The sequence below is a fragment of the Zingiber officinale genome, chromosome 7B (genome assembly GCF_018446385.1).
Source record: "Zingiber officinale cultivar Zhangliang chromosome 7B, Zo_v1.1, whole genome shotgun sequence".
Classification (NCBI taxonomy): Eukaryota; Viridiplantae; Streptophyta; class Magnoliopsida; order Zingiberales; family Zingiberaceae; genus Zingiber; species Zingiber officinale.
Window position 1 is genome coordinate 119870705 of NC_055999.1, and position 13849 is coordinate 119884553.

Here is a 13849-nt window from a genome sequence, read left to right on the forward strand (position 1 = left end):
ACCGAAGACCCTTTCTCTTATTCAATACTAACCCTCCTGATTTTATAAGACATCATTGAATATTGTTCTGATGTTGTGATCAACATCAGAGTCATGTTGTCATATAGTCGTTTTCTCAACTCTATGAGAGGATCAATTATTGAAGTTGGTAATTTAAATAGTCATGTTGCCATATTTACTTTGAATGTTGATAAATAAGTTCTTACTAATTAAATTGAACACCAAAATTATTTATAAAGTTCTATTCATTTACGGTCCTAAGTATTTGTCAGAGAACAGTTGGAGCGAAATGGTGATTTCCAGGAACCGCTGGATGCGCCTTTAAATTCCCCGCCAAGGCAGAGCACCGGAAGCAGAGATACCAGCGATGGCGTTCCTGACGGTGGCCTTCCCCTCCCAGCTCTCATTCGCCAGGGCCATGGGAAATATCACCGGCGTTCGCAAGGTCTCCACGACCTCCTCCGTCCACTTCGCCGCTTCCGCCGCTACACAGTGATCTCCCTTTTCTTTTCTTTTCTTTTCTGCTAAGTTTCTCTCTCGCCGGAGCTAGGACTGTTTTCCGGCGAGTAGGATACGGAATCTGTTTCGATGATTTCATGCATGCTGTTGCTTTTTGATTTTCTTTTACACCTCCCGCCGCCCGTAAGTTATGTGTAGGCGGCGTTCAGACTATTTTCCGGCGACTCGGATGTTTTGTAACGTTGTTTCCTTTTCCCCTTTCTGCCTCCGCCGCCGAGTCCAGCGGAAGCTTTTCTCTTTCCGGCGCTGGGACTGTTTCCGGCGAACTTCTTGTTTAAGGTTGCTGCTCTTTGCATGACCAATATGCAATGAAGCTCAGATCTTTCGTCTTTTATCTTACAGATATTTGTGGGGTTAAAAATAAAATATTTCAAACTTTATGGACATATATGTAATATTTTATTTATGTATTTATGAATGTGCAGTGCTGAAGCTCCTGAAAAGCACAACATTCCTCTGCCGCCTCGCCACAAGCACCCGGAAGTGACGCACACGCTGCCGCCGCAAAAGCTCGAGATCTTCAAAACCCTAGAAAAATGGGCGGAATCCAACCTCCTGCCTCGCCTCAAGCCCGTCGAGGAGTGCTGGCAGCCGACGGACCTGCTCCCCGACCCTGCCTCCGAGAGCTTCCACGAGGAGGTTGGGGAGCTCCGCCGCCGCTCCCGGGAGCTCCCGGACGACTACCTCGTCTGCCTCGTCGGCGACATGGTCACGGAGGAGGCGCTGCCGACGTACCAGACCTTCCTCAACAACCTCGACGGCATACGCGACGAGACGGGCGCGAGCCTCACGCCGTGGGCCGTCTGGACCAGGGCCTGGACGGCGGAGGAGAACCGCCACGGCGATCTGCTCAACAGGTACCTCTACCTCACCGGTCGCGTCGACATGAAGAAGATTGAGAAGACGATTCAGTACCTGATGCGCGCAGGAATGGTACACACGCTCTCTCTCTCCGATCGATGCTTGCCCCCCAATCGAATGATTTTGATCCAAGATTCCGCCCAATTTTTTGATCGTGAACCCTAAAGAAATATGTTGATCTGTTTTTTTATATATATAAAAGAAATCCGTCCATATTTTGATCGATACCCTCGATGGAATGGTTTTGATTTGGTATTTTATCTACAAATCTGCCCAAATTCTGTTCGAAAGGAAGATTTTGATTTGGTTGTTGATCAGAGGACTCCGGCCAAAATTTACAGGATTTCCGGACGGAGAACAACCCGTACAGCGGCTTCATCTACACGTCGTTCCAGGAGCGGGCGACGTCGATCTCCCACGGCAACACCGCGCGGATGGCCAAGGCCCACGGCGACGCGGAGCTGGCGCGCATCTGCGGCACCATCGCGGCGGAGGAGAAGCGGCACGAGGCGGCGTACGCCATGATCGTAGAGAAGCTCTTCGAGGTGGACCCCGACGGAACCGTCCTCGCCTTCGCCGACCGAATGAAAAAGAAAGTCTCGATGCCGGCGTGCCTCATGTTCGACGGCCGCGACGGCGACCTCTTCTCCCACTTCTCCGCCGTCGCGCAGCGCGTGGGCGTCTACACCGCCAAGGACTACGCCGACATTCTCGAGTTCCTCATTCGCCGGTGGAAGGTCGAGGAGCTGCAGGGGCTGTCGCCGGAGGGAAGGGCAGCGCAGGAGTTCCTGTGCGGCCTGGCTCCGAAGATCAGGAGGGTCGACGAGAGGGTGCAGGCCAAGGCCAAGGACACGGCGGCGCACACCATGGCCTTTAGCTGGATCTTTGACAGGGAAGTCCAGCTCTAATCCTTCTTTTAAATCACCATTATCGATCGTATTAAGACTAAAACACATCGTAAAACAAACAAAAAAAAAAACGAACAGATGTTCGTGTATTCTCCTTTGACCGCAGAACGTGTAATTCGGATTCTCTATAGATCCTAGTCGATTCCGTGCAACATCTATAACATAAAGTTCGTTCTTTCTCTTTGAGAAAATGGACTCCTTTTGTTGTTTTCGTAGATTTTCTCATCTGCTGGGGATGGAGTTGGTCTGCTGTTGGTGCAAGTCCCAATTCAAAGAGATTATGAACCTGTTCAATTGAATTCGATGTCCATTCTTGAAAGGTGTATGAACTCATCGTTTAGAATTTCTTCCACTGTTTGTTCTAGCAGATTTACATCTTGATTTGTTTAGCCAGAGAATGATGGAATTTGCCCTTCAGCTTCATCATAAAGATTCAAAGGCTTCTGATTTTACTTTAAATCATGGATTATAGGTTCATAGCATCATTATCCCTTAGGATAAAGAATTTGTTGCTTCTGATTTTGTTCTTGTTTGATAACACAAGGAGAACACACCAACATCTTTTTGTAATGTTGCCGTGTGGTACATCAGGAAAGGGAACAAATTTTCCAACTATATAACTTGCCATACAATTCATTCATGATTAACTCCTGAGGAATTACTAACTATTATCACACTTGCATTGACTTTGTTTCAATTTAAATACAGATAAACTCCATGCTGAAGACCTTCGGCATAAGCTTCGAAGAAAAGGTCTGCAGCAGCAGACAGTTTCAAGATCATACCTTCCATGGAAATTGATACCTGGAAGTGGAACTAGGCATCAACGATCTGTCAAATTTGAGAAGTTAGCTTCAGCACTTCATCAACAGCCAATTGAAAGCGAGAAATTAGCTGGATATAAGCACCAACTGGCTGCAAGCAGCAATTTACTCAAATATAAGGCAGTAGCTGAACCTCCACTGAATCCTGTCCCAGCCTCATTGAACAAAATCTCACAGAAAGAGGTGTAGATATTCCTTTTTCAATTAAAGAGTCCAACTGTTTGGAAAAAGAATTATTGAAGAAGAAATAAAATAAATTATGGGAGAAAAATATGAAAGAAGAAGAGAATCTTTACGTGGAAGAAACTCAACTCATATCATTCATTAAAAAAAGATACATATTTATAGGTTTATTAGATAAATATTAATAATCTAAATTTTATTTTTTTAATTTTATCTCCACAAGACTCTTGTAATTATCATGACACTTATCAAATTCTATCCTATTACAAACTCTTATCAATAATTGTTACCTCATCATTCTATCTTCATAAATTTTTATCAACAACTTTTATCTTTAAAAATAAAATTTATTCCCAACATCCCTCTTAAATTTGATTTTATGACTTCTAGTAAATATCGCATTTTGATGAAGTCTTCGAATTTGAATTATTTTATAATGATGTCAGTAACTGGATCTTTAGTCTTCACATAGACTAGTTCCATATCTCTGTTTTTCATATGCTCGCAATAGAATGAAAGTGAATATCAATATGCTTACTTCTTTGATGATATACAGGATTCTTCCTCAATGCAATTGTCGATTTATTATCATTGCAAATTTGAGTTGCTTTATTTTGTTCAAATTTTATCTCCTTTAGCAAACTTCTTAACCATATAGCATGACTAACACAAGAGGATGTGTACTCTGCTTCACAATTGGAAAGAATAACAGTAGATTATTTTTTTGACATCCAAGAAAATGTCGTACCTCTTTTGTAATAATCCTAGGGCTAATTGACGGATTGTTAGGATGAGTAATAATGTTATAATAAGTTAAGATTTCATAATTATTATAATATAAATTTATTTTGTTCATATAATTGACTGATGAAATTGGATGATAAATAATAATAATATGGGAATAATATATTGAATGGTAGTTAAATAATTATATATTATAGTAAAAATGATTATATTTATGTTAATGTCTGTTTTTTCAAAATTACATATGGGAAATTAAATTACAAAATCAGTAATTTAATAATTATATATGGTTGTTGATGGGGTGGGTGACTTTTTGATTTAAAAAATCCATGCGATGATTTGACAAAAAAAAAAAAAATGAACGTCCATTATTTTTTATTATTACTACAATAATAAAAAAAAACATCCTTTTAGTTTTTACTCTTTTATATTCAATTTTATCAAATTTTAAAAAATTTAAAAGAAAGGAGGTTTATTTATAATATCGACAATTAACAGAGTTTTAAAAATTATTTTCCCATGTATTTTAGTTTTAATATCGATCAATGATGGTGATGAAGAAGAAGGATGCCCTCTCGTCGACCCTCCTGATCTTCAGGGCAAAGGCCACATGTCGGTCAACTCTGAGAACTTACTTGCAAGCCTTCATCAACTGTCAACTGAAAGCGAGAAAATAATTTCTTGTGATAAGGACATATATTTTTGTAAAAGTCTATATTGATCTTAGGACGAATTGACGGAGACGTTGAAGATAATGAATTCATCTTTTACCACCATATACTCTTGTAAAAAACTCCATATTAATGGAAACTTCATGTATACGATGGTTAAGATATTTCTTAAATCAATTCGGGTCTTAAGAAAAAATTTTATGATCATCAAAATAAATCTGAAAATATAATGACGAGGGACCTAGCAGCTCGATCCACTTCGAAAGAATATCTTACAATACATTATAATTGAGAATTGAATACTGAATACTGCACCTAATCTGATAGCGTACAATAATGTACTTCTACTTATATCTTAACTTTCTAACACTTCAATTGTGTCTCAAATCAAATAAATTAAACATTCTGTATCACTATTATCAACATTTATGTTTATTGAAGGATTATTTATTATGTTATGTTTAATTTATTTAAATCTTTTTCAGTCAATCTTACTATTTTATTAAAAATCTTCTCCTTTTACTAATTAATTTTGGTGAAACTTAAAATACATTTACATTAATGTCCTTTTTTTTATTTACACTAAAAATAATTCCAAGGTTTATTAGTAATTCCACAAGCGAAACAATCAGTGATCTAGAGTTCGAGACTCAGATACAGCGTATTATTATGAATTGTTTTCATCATTAATTTTCTCTGATTGTTTTATAAAAAAAATATAGTTCTATTTAGTCTCATATCTTAGAATTGACAACACTATGATCAAAGAAGCTTCTATAAATATTTTAGGCCGACGATATTTAAAAATATACTTTTCTTAGTTTTTTTTTACTAAGACAAGTATAATATTAAATTAAAATAATTTTTTACATAGGAAAATCGTAGTTTATTGTTGGGATTCTCTAGCGTCATTATTATATGGGTCTGACGAATATTACCCAAATAATTAATTCTTGGTTTATAAGGATGACATTAAAAAATCCAAATAATTCAGATTTTCAAAGACTCAAATAATTTATATATTATTATATTACACGTATAACGCATGTGCAGGATCACATTAGTTAATATAATGAAAGAGGAGCTTTAACCAATATGATAAAGTTATTTTGTGGCTTCGTACCTCCTCCTTCTTCTTATTATTATTATTATTATTATTATTATTATTAATAATAAGAATCAATCTGATTTATGTTTTTTTTTATTGTTTATTATTATTATTATTATGCAAGAGAAAAACATAAGTTAGACTTTTTGTTTTCCAAATCATATAACTTCATTTCAACCGTATATAATTATTCAATTACTCTCTAGTTCGGTACTATATTATTTTCTGTTTAAATCTTCAGTCTGATTTTTGAACCGTTTGGGGACATTATAGTAACTTCGCATCAGACTCTTCCTCTCCTGATGTGGACGGCAGGGCCAGCGATGAAGACGAGAAAGGAGCCTTGGTGGGGATCCTAATCGTGCCGTCGACTTCGATCTCGATGAGAAGGGGTCCCGGACTTCGTGGCGGCGATGATGGTCGGCTCCGCATGCTGGAGTTGCCACCGGATCGTCTCAGCGTCCGAATTGTGCCCTAGCTCGTGTGTGAGATGGAAAATCAAGGCGGCTGCCGTCTCAATGTCCCATCCCTCCCACTTAATAACTTTTCATTCATTAATTGCTTATAGATAAAATTAATTGGTAGGTTGGAAAGTGGGTACAAAATGATGGGTTGCATCCGAAATGTACACGTTTCAAGAAAGCCTTTTCTATTTCAAAATTGATCGATAAAGAACCATGTCATCCCATACATGGTGTAGAATTCTCATTCACAACTCAATTATTAGGGTTATTATTCTATTTATAATTAAGTAGCGCCCATCATAAATAGGCTCATAACATCAAGTGGGCAGACATATTTCTTCCCTCCTCAACCTTACTTGATCACGCCCATGCTCCTTTCTCCATGGCTAGGCCCTTGCACCTTGGGAGTAGTGTCGACATGGTTCCTCAACTAGATTGTTATTACCGAATTGACATGTCCTCCATACCAACGTATCCTTACATTGACGTCAGAGGTGAACAACTATGGATTGAGATCCTACGTATGATGATCGAGTATGGCCTCATGTCATGTTCATTGTTCATAGACCAACTATCTCTATCTCATCATCGGCAGCACGCTCTCTAACACCGACATTAGCGACTAGGCCTTTCGCCCGGATCTCTCAATTTCCAACGTCTACCCATTAGATATTTTATTCGTAAATTGACTTAACAATTTCATAAATAATAAAAAAATCATTCAAGAAAAATTTAAAAATCGTTAAAATATCATAAAAATGTGAGATGATAACGAGCTCATACGAAGTGAACTCAAACCTCTTCTACGACAAACTTAGTTAATTTAGGATCAGCCCGGTACATCTCTAATTTCTGAATTCGTCTCTAGTTGCAATAGCTATGGTTTGATAGCTGCTACAATTGTTGGATCAAGACACACGTGAGAGAGGTAGGGGTGAATCATACGATTTTCTAAAAACCTTTTTTTTTTGCTTTTTGAAATAAGTACGTAAGAGAAAAATTAAACACGAAAGCAAAACATAAAACTCAAACTCGGTAGGTTTACTTGGTCTGGAGCCTTCGGCGACTCCTACTCAAAAACCTAGGTCTCGCAGACATATCGATGGGTAATCTACTAATAACCTCTTTCAGAACCGTCGGAAAAGGGAATCGAGTAAAAAAAAAAAATTAGGACGAATGTAACACGCTACACTTTTCTTTTCTACATAACTTAAGTACAAAATTGACTTTTATTATCCAACACTTATAGATGATCGGATCAGATTCGATATTGGTCAGCTTCTCAGCAACAGTTGGACGCAGTAGTGTCGTAGCAGAGCAGTAGTGTAAAATCGGAGCTATTGGAACATCAAACAGACGCATAAAAGCTTGTAATTGAAGTGTGTATGAGTTGCTCTAAAGCCTTGGTCGAGACACCTTTTTAAGGAGGGTGGAAGGTGCCTTCAACTCCCCTAGAGGCTCCTTCAATGCAAGTTTTTATCCCTTAAAAGTCGGCTCTTATCGTCGACAAAGCTTTCTACCTTATCCGACCGAATGTGTCTTCCATGAACACTACTCAAGGCGCCTTCCTTCACATGAAAGGTACATTGGGTACTGTTCACCCGAGACAATTTGTGCTTCTTTTTGCCCTGCAAGTTCATGTTAGCCCAAATCAAATAATAACCTGCAAAATAGAGTTAAGACAGTAAACATAGTATTAATTACTAATTAGATCCTACCTCTCCGAGACCAGGATCTAGTCAGTGTCTCAATTTAGGTTTTCGAAATAGACTTAAATTGGACTGACGCCTGATGTCCCCTTAACTGGAACGCGTCCTCATTGAGTCATTCTCTTCCAATGACTTAACTCCACTTATCAAGTGTCAAGTTACCTAAGGCACCTCGGGTACCATTCACCCGAGGTAATTTGTGCTCCTTTTTGCCTTGGTAGTTCATGTTAGCCCAAATCAAATAATAACTTGTAAAATAGAGTTAGCATAAATAAACATAGTATTAATTAGTAATTAGATCTTACCTCCTTGAGACCAAGATCTAGTCAGTGTCTTAATTTAGGTTTTCGAAAGATTTAAATTGGACTGACGTTTACTGTCCCCTTAATCGGAACGCGTCCTCATTGAGTCATTCTCCTCCAGTGATTTAATTCCACTTATCAAGTGTCAAGTTACCTAAGGCACCTCGGGTATCGTTCACCCAAAGCAATTTGTGCTCCTTTTTGCCCCATAAGTTCATGTTAGCCCAAATCAAATAATAACTTGTAAAATAGAGTTAGCACAATAAATATAATATTAATTAATAATTAGATCTTGTCTCACTGAGACTAGGATCTAGTCAGTGTCTCAATTTAAGTTTTCGAAGTAGACATAAATTAAACTGACGCCCACTGTCCCCTTAATCGGGACGCGTCCTTATTAAGTTATTCTCCTCCAGTGACTTACCTCCACTTACCAAGTATCAAGTTACCTCCTCGACATCCAATCTAACCCACCGGGTCTTCCTACCGAAATCGCACATCCGAAGTTTGCCAATCGGGAATCGAACATCCTGACCTCTTGCTGAAATCACACAATAAACATAATATTAATTATGGTTTTTTGCCCTGCTAGTTCATGTTAGCTCAAATCAAATAATAACTTGTAAAATAGAGTTAGCCCAATAAACATAATATTAATTAGAAATTAGATCTTACCTCCCTGAATCAGGATCTAGTCAGTGTCTCAATTTAAGTTTTCGAAATAGACTTAAATTGGACTGATGCCCACTGTCCCCTTAACCGGGGTGAGTCCTCATTGAGTCATTCTCCTCCAGTGACTTACCTCCACTTACCAAGTGTCAAGTTACCTCCTTGACATCCAATCTAGCCCACCAGGTCTTCCTGCCAGAATCGCACATCCGAATTTTGCCAAACGGGAATCGAACATCTTGACCTCTTGCTGAAATCGTACATCCGGACTTCAACCTATCGGGAATCAACCATCCCGACCTCTTGCCAGAATCCCACATCTGAATTTCACTAATCGGGAGTCTCACATCCCGACTGGACTTCCTACATGGTGTCTCATCCTCTTGACCCATCAAGTTAGTCAACCCTGTGCACTCGGTAACAAGCTAAGGTTATATCAAAATGCATCTAACTTTAATCCACTTATTATTTATCAAAACTTAGGTTTGATCATGGATGCCAAATGCACCAACAACAATGCGAATGAAAAATTCTCTCATTCTTTTTCCAATTTATCATCCTACTTTTCTATATATTTTTTTTATGAACAAAATGATAAACCAGATAACACCTAATATTGAGCGATCGACTCGGCTCCATAAAAAATTTTCACCGATTGTCAAGATAAATTGTACTTTTCTATATATTTTATTATGTTTATTGTGGTTTTTTCACTTTTATTTTTTAAAATTTTAATGATATTGGTATGCTTATTTTGATGAAAAATATATAAGAAAATCTTTTTTATATGCATAGTTAAACTTAATTAATAATGTGAATTCAATTTGGTTCAGCGTGATCAACCAAGTTAAGTTAAATCATGTGCTATTTTAATGTCTTGTGTCTAACTGTACAGGAACTTAGGAACATAAAAAGTCGAGCGGAAGACGTGGTGAACGAGAAGGGTAGCACTGGAAATGAGTCGACGGGCTCAGTATATCTGAGGGATGAAAAGCTATAGAAGTGTACACCGATGGATAAGAAGGACGTGCGTAGAGCATTCAAGGGACGAGAAACAGGAGAGGAAGTCTGCTCGAGGAGAAGGTCGGAGTTGGGTTCGGGTGAGCTCAATTTCGGATGACTAAAGTATCACCCACATGGAAGGAAGTTGACTTTTGGAGCCAGCGAGACCCAAGGTGCCTCAGTCGTGTGGAGGCACCTTGAGCACAAGTACGAAGGCGCTTCAAGCACAGGCTCTAAGGCGACTTAGGTTAAGGTGTGAAGGCACCTCTGAAGCCCTTGGAGGCGCCTCTAATATGGCAGAGGCTTTGGCCAACCGTTGCCAAGCCGATAAAAGTTTATCTGCATGGAGGCTTCCTGGATTCTTTTGGAGGCACCTCCAAGCAACGGTAACTAATCTCAGAAGGTTATAAAAAAGCCCTTAAAGATAGGAATTATACAACAACAATTATATTAACTTCTTAAGTAATTCCCGAGCTTTCAAACTAATTCTTGAGTTTTCAAAGTGCGTAAGAGGTTACTTCGCCTTCAATGAAGAAGTCTTCTTTAGTGAGTTTTTCAACTGCCTTGGATTAACAATCACGTAAGTTATAACTAAGTATATTATGAACCTTCTTACTTTTTAGTTATTATTTTTATGATAGTTATTTATTTTTAACTAATATTGTGTCCTTGTTAAGTTTGAAAGCAAGAGATTTTTCTAACTTTTTTTTCAAGGTTATTCACCCCATCTAGCCGGCCTATCTAGATTTATAAGTGGTATCAGAGTCAAACAGCTCTAGAAGGACTAATCACCTGCTAAAGCAAGAAAATGATGGCTGAATCAAGCATTCAACCACCAAAGTTTGAAGGAGAGTTCGCATTGTGGAAATGTCATTTTGAGGTTATTTTTCAAGACTGACTTTGGAATTCTTCTTACTATCAAATATGGTTTTATAGCGTCAGAGACCAGCATGAAGAATAAAAAAAACACCTCTAGTGCAAAAAAGAGTAGAACGACAAAGCTGAGTTCCACCTGTTGAACATTATTCTTCCCCAAGAAGTCAATAGGATCGACAATTACGACTCGACTAAAAATTTTTGGGAAAAGTTCCTAGAGCTTCACAAAGGAACCTCAGAAGCTAAACTCACAAGAAGGGACCTGGTCTGGAATCAACTCAGCAACCTCTGAATGGAAAAGGAAGAATTGACAGCTCATCTACATGCAAGAATCAAGGAGCTGATCACCAGACTTGTGAACCTCGGAGAAATGGTAACGAATCGGGACTCGCTAAGGTATGTGTTAAATGCTCTTCCGAGAACACCCGAGTGGACATCTACAGTGGACTCCTTCTACATCTCCAAGGAGCTCGAGGTAATTGTTGAAGATCGGTGGTCGGCTAGAAGGGGGTGATACGGTTGGTAATGGAGGGGCCCAAGAGGAAAGGATTAGAGGAGTCAAAGGCCATGTGGCGGTCAAAAGTCAAGAGGAGGTGGCAGTCAATAGTCATGGTGACTTGGCGGTCAAAAAGTTAGGCTGACGGGGCAGTCAGAGTTCAGCATAGGGGGTAGCCAAGGGTCAGACAGACTTGTTGATCGAAGGAGCGAAGTTGTAGGAGAATGAGGAGAGAGGACAAGCGAAGCACGGAAGCAGGTCGGGATCGGCAGAGCCAGGCGGAAGCAGGTCGGGATCGGCAGAGCCATGGGGAAGCAGGTCGGGATCGGCAGAGCCATGGGGAAGCAGGTCGGGATCAGTAGAGCCAGGCGGAAGCAGGTCGGGATCGGCAGAGCCAGGCGGAAGCAAGTCGGGATCGGCAGAGCCAGGGGGAAGCAGGTCGGGATCGGCAGAGCCAGGCGGAAGCAGGTCGGGATCGGCAGAGCCATGGGGAAGCAGGTCGGGATCAGTAGAGCCAGACGGAAGCAGGTCGGGATCGGCAGAGCCAGGGGGAAGCAGGTCAGGATCAGTAGAGCCAGGCGGAAGCAGGTCGGGATCGGCAGAGCCAGGGGGAAGCAGGTCGGGATCAGTAGAGCCAGGCGGAAGCAGGTCGGGATCGGCAGAGCCATGAGGAAGCAGGTCGGGATCAGTAGAGCCAGGCGGAAGCAAGTCAGGATCGGCAGAGCCAGGCGGAAGCAAGTCGGGATTGGCAGAGCCAGGGGGAAGCAGGTCGGGATCGGCAGAGCCAGGCGGAAGCAGGTCGGGATCGGCAGAGCTGAGCAGAGTCAGCTCGATCTACAGGTCTGCGGTGGAGGGCCAGGAAATACAAAGCGCAGAGGCAGGTTGGGATCGGCAAAGCTGAGCAGAGTCAGACCGTCCGGCAGGTGACACTTAGAGGCTGGAACTGATAGGGAGAAGCAAGGCCAGTGCAAGTCGCAATGGATCGGAGAAGCCAAGTAATGCGGGTGCGGAGAATCTCAACGGTCCGTCGAGGATAATCATTACATACTAACAATACGTGCGAAGGCGGAGGTTCCTAAAACGAAAAGATGCCCTCATAATCAGTAGTAGCCCGCCAGCTGTCCCTCGCTACAAGACAAAACTCATGTGCAAAAGCGGAGGTTCCTAAACGGAGAGATGCTTCCACGACAAATGGCAGCGCGACAGGTGTCCGGGACTACACGACAAAGCTGGGCGTATAACGTTTTCTGACAGGGTGGCAGGTTCTAGCAGGGGGACGCATAAAAAGGGAGAGATCCCTCGTACGCAGGTACGCGCACACACTCCCTCGTCACTTTTTTCCACAACTAGTTTTCTCTTCTTCTTCTCTCTGCTTTTTTCTAGGGAAAAATGACCTGACTTGAGCGTCGGAGGGCCTGATCCGGGGACTTTTTCCCTGGGTTTCGGTCTCTAACGTGAGGGGGGATTCTCTGAGTGTGCGCAGGGTCCTGCAGCAGCATCAGCCACCCGTGGGAGCCGAATCACCGATGACTTTCCGTCAACAACCAGGCCACCGTGACCAGCCTCCGTCCGACTCAGCCTCCGGACGGGATCAGGGGGGTTGAATATCTTGGACACCCCCCAAGTCGATTGCTTCTCTACAATTCGTTAGTTGCGTAGCGAAATAAAAACTAAAGCAATATAAGTAATAAGAATGAACACAAACTCTAATACGTTAATGTAACATGGTTTGGAGATTGCTTGCTCCTACTCCACGGCTTGTTCATGAGGTGGACGGACCCTTAATCCTTCTGTGGATTAGTCCTCGGCAATCTCAGGCTAGAGCTTACTCCTTATCGATGAAGTACAACCTCTCACAACGCACGCTTCTTCTTTTACAAGATGGAGATTAAGAGTAGGAAGAAGAGTATGACTTGTAAGCTTTGGCAATGACTTAGGAGTTTTACAATGACAATTAGTAACATCTTTCATGCCCCAAAACTTTCCTTAAATAAGAGGAGAGAGTTGAATACAAGGTTAACTCATCTCGACACCAGTCAACTGGTCCATGTAGTCGTTGGGCACAACCAACGACTCTTCGCAGAATTCGAAATTTTACCAATGTTCGCCAACGACTTTACACCAGCCAATTGATATAAACACTAATTGACTTATCCCTTCAGCCGTCCGGCATAGAGACTCTTTGTTCTCTCGTGAATTTGGATCAGTTGATTAGTCTTAGTACCAGTCGACTGATCCCTTACGTTTACTCACACTCATCCTCTCCGAAGTCGTCCTTTGAAGCCTTTTTCCTCAACATTTGTCCCTAAGATGCACTCGAGCTCGCGGCTCCTCTCCGTGTCATCCTTAGCGTTGCCTTGAAATCCGCTTCCCTTGGCTCCACTTCGTTGCTCCTTGTCTGGCAATCCCTTGGATATACCATCCTTCACTGATTTCATGGACTCGAGCCATAGGATGAGATTTTCCCACAACTTGGTCGCACCAAGTTCCTCATGTGTTTCACCAATCTAAGT

At 41.2% G+C, this 13849-nt stretch overlaps 1 protein-coding gene across 1 annotated transcript; it reads left to right on the forward strand.

The window, feature by feature from the left end:
* Positions 1-319: 319 nt before the first annotated feature.
* On the forward strand, positions 320-2587 carry LOC122007319 (stearoyl-[acyl-carrier-protein] 9-desaturase, chloroplastic-like). Its single transcript, XM_042563167.1, has 3 exons — positions 320-492; positions 945-1452; positions 1722-2587. The coding sequence occupies exons 1-3, from the start codon at positions 368-370 to the stop codon at positions 2286-2288; spliced, it is 1200 nt and encodes a 399-aa protein (XP_042419101.1). The 5' UTR covers positions 320-367; the 3' UTR covers positions 2289-2587.
* Positions 2588-13849: the final 11262 nt, after the last annotated feature.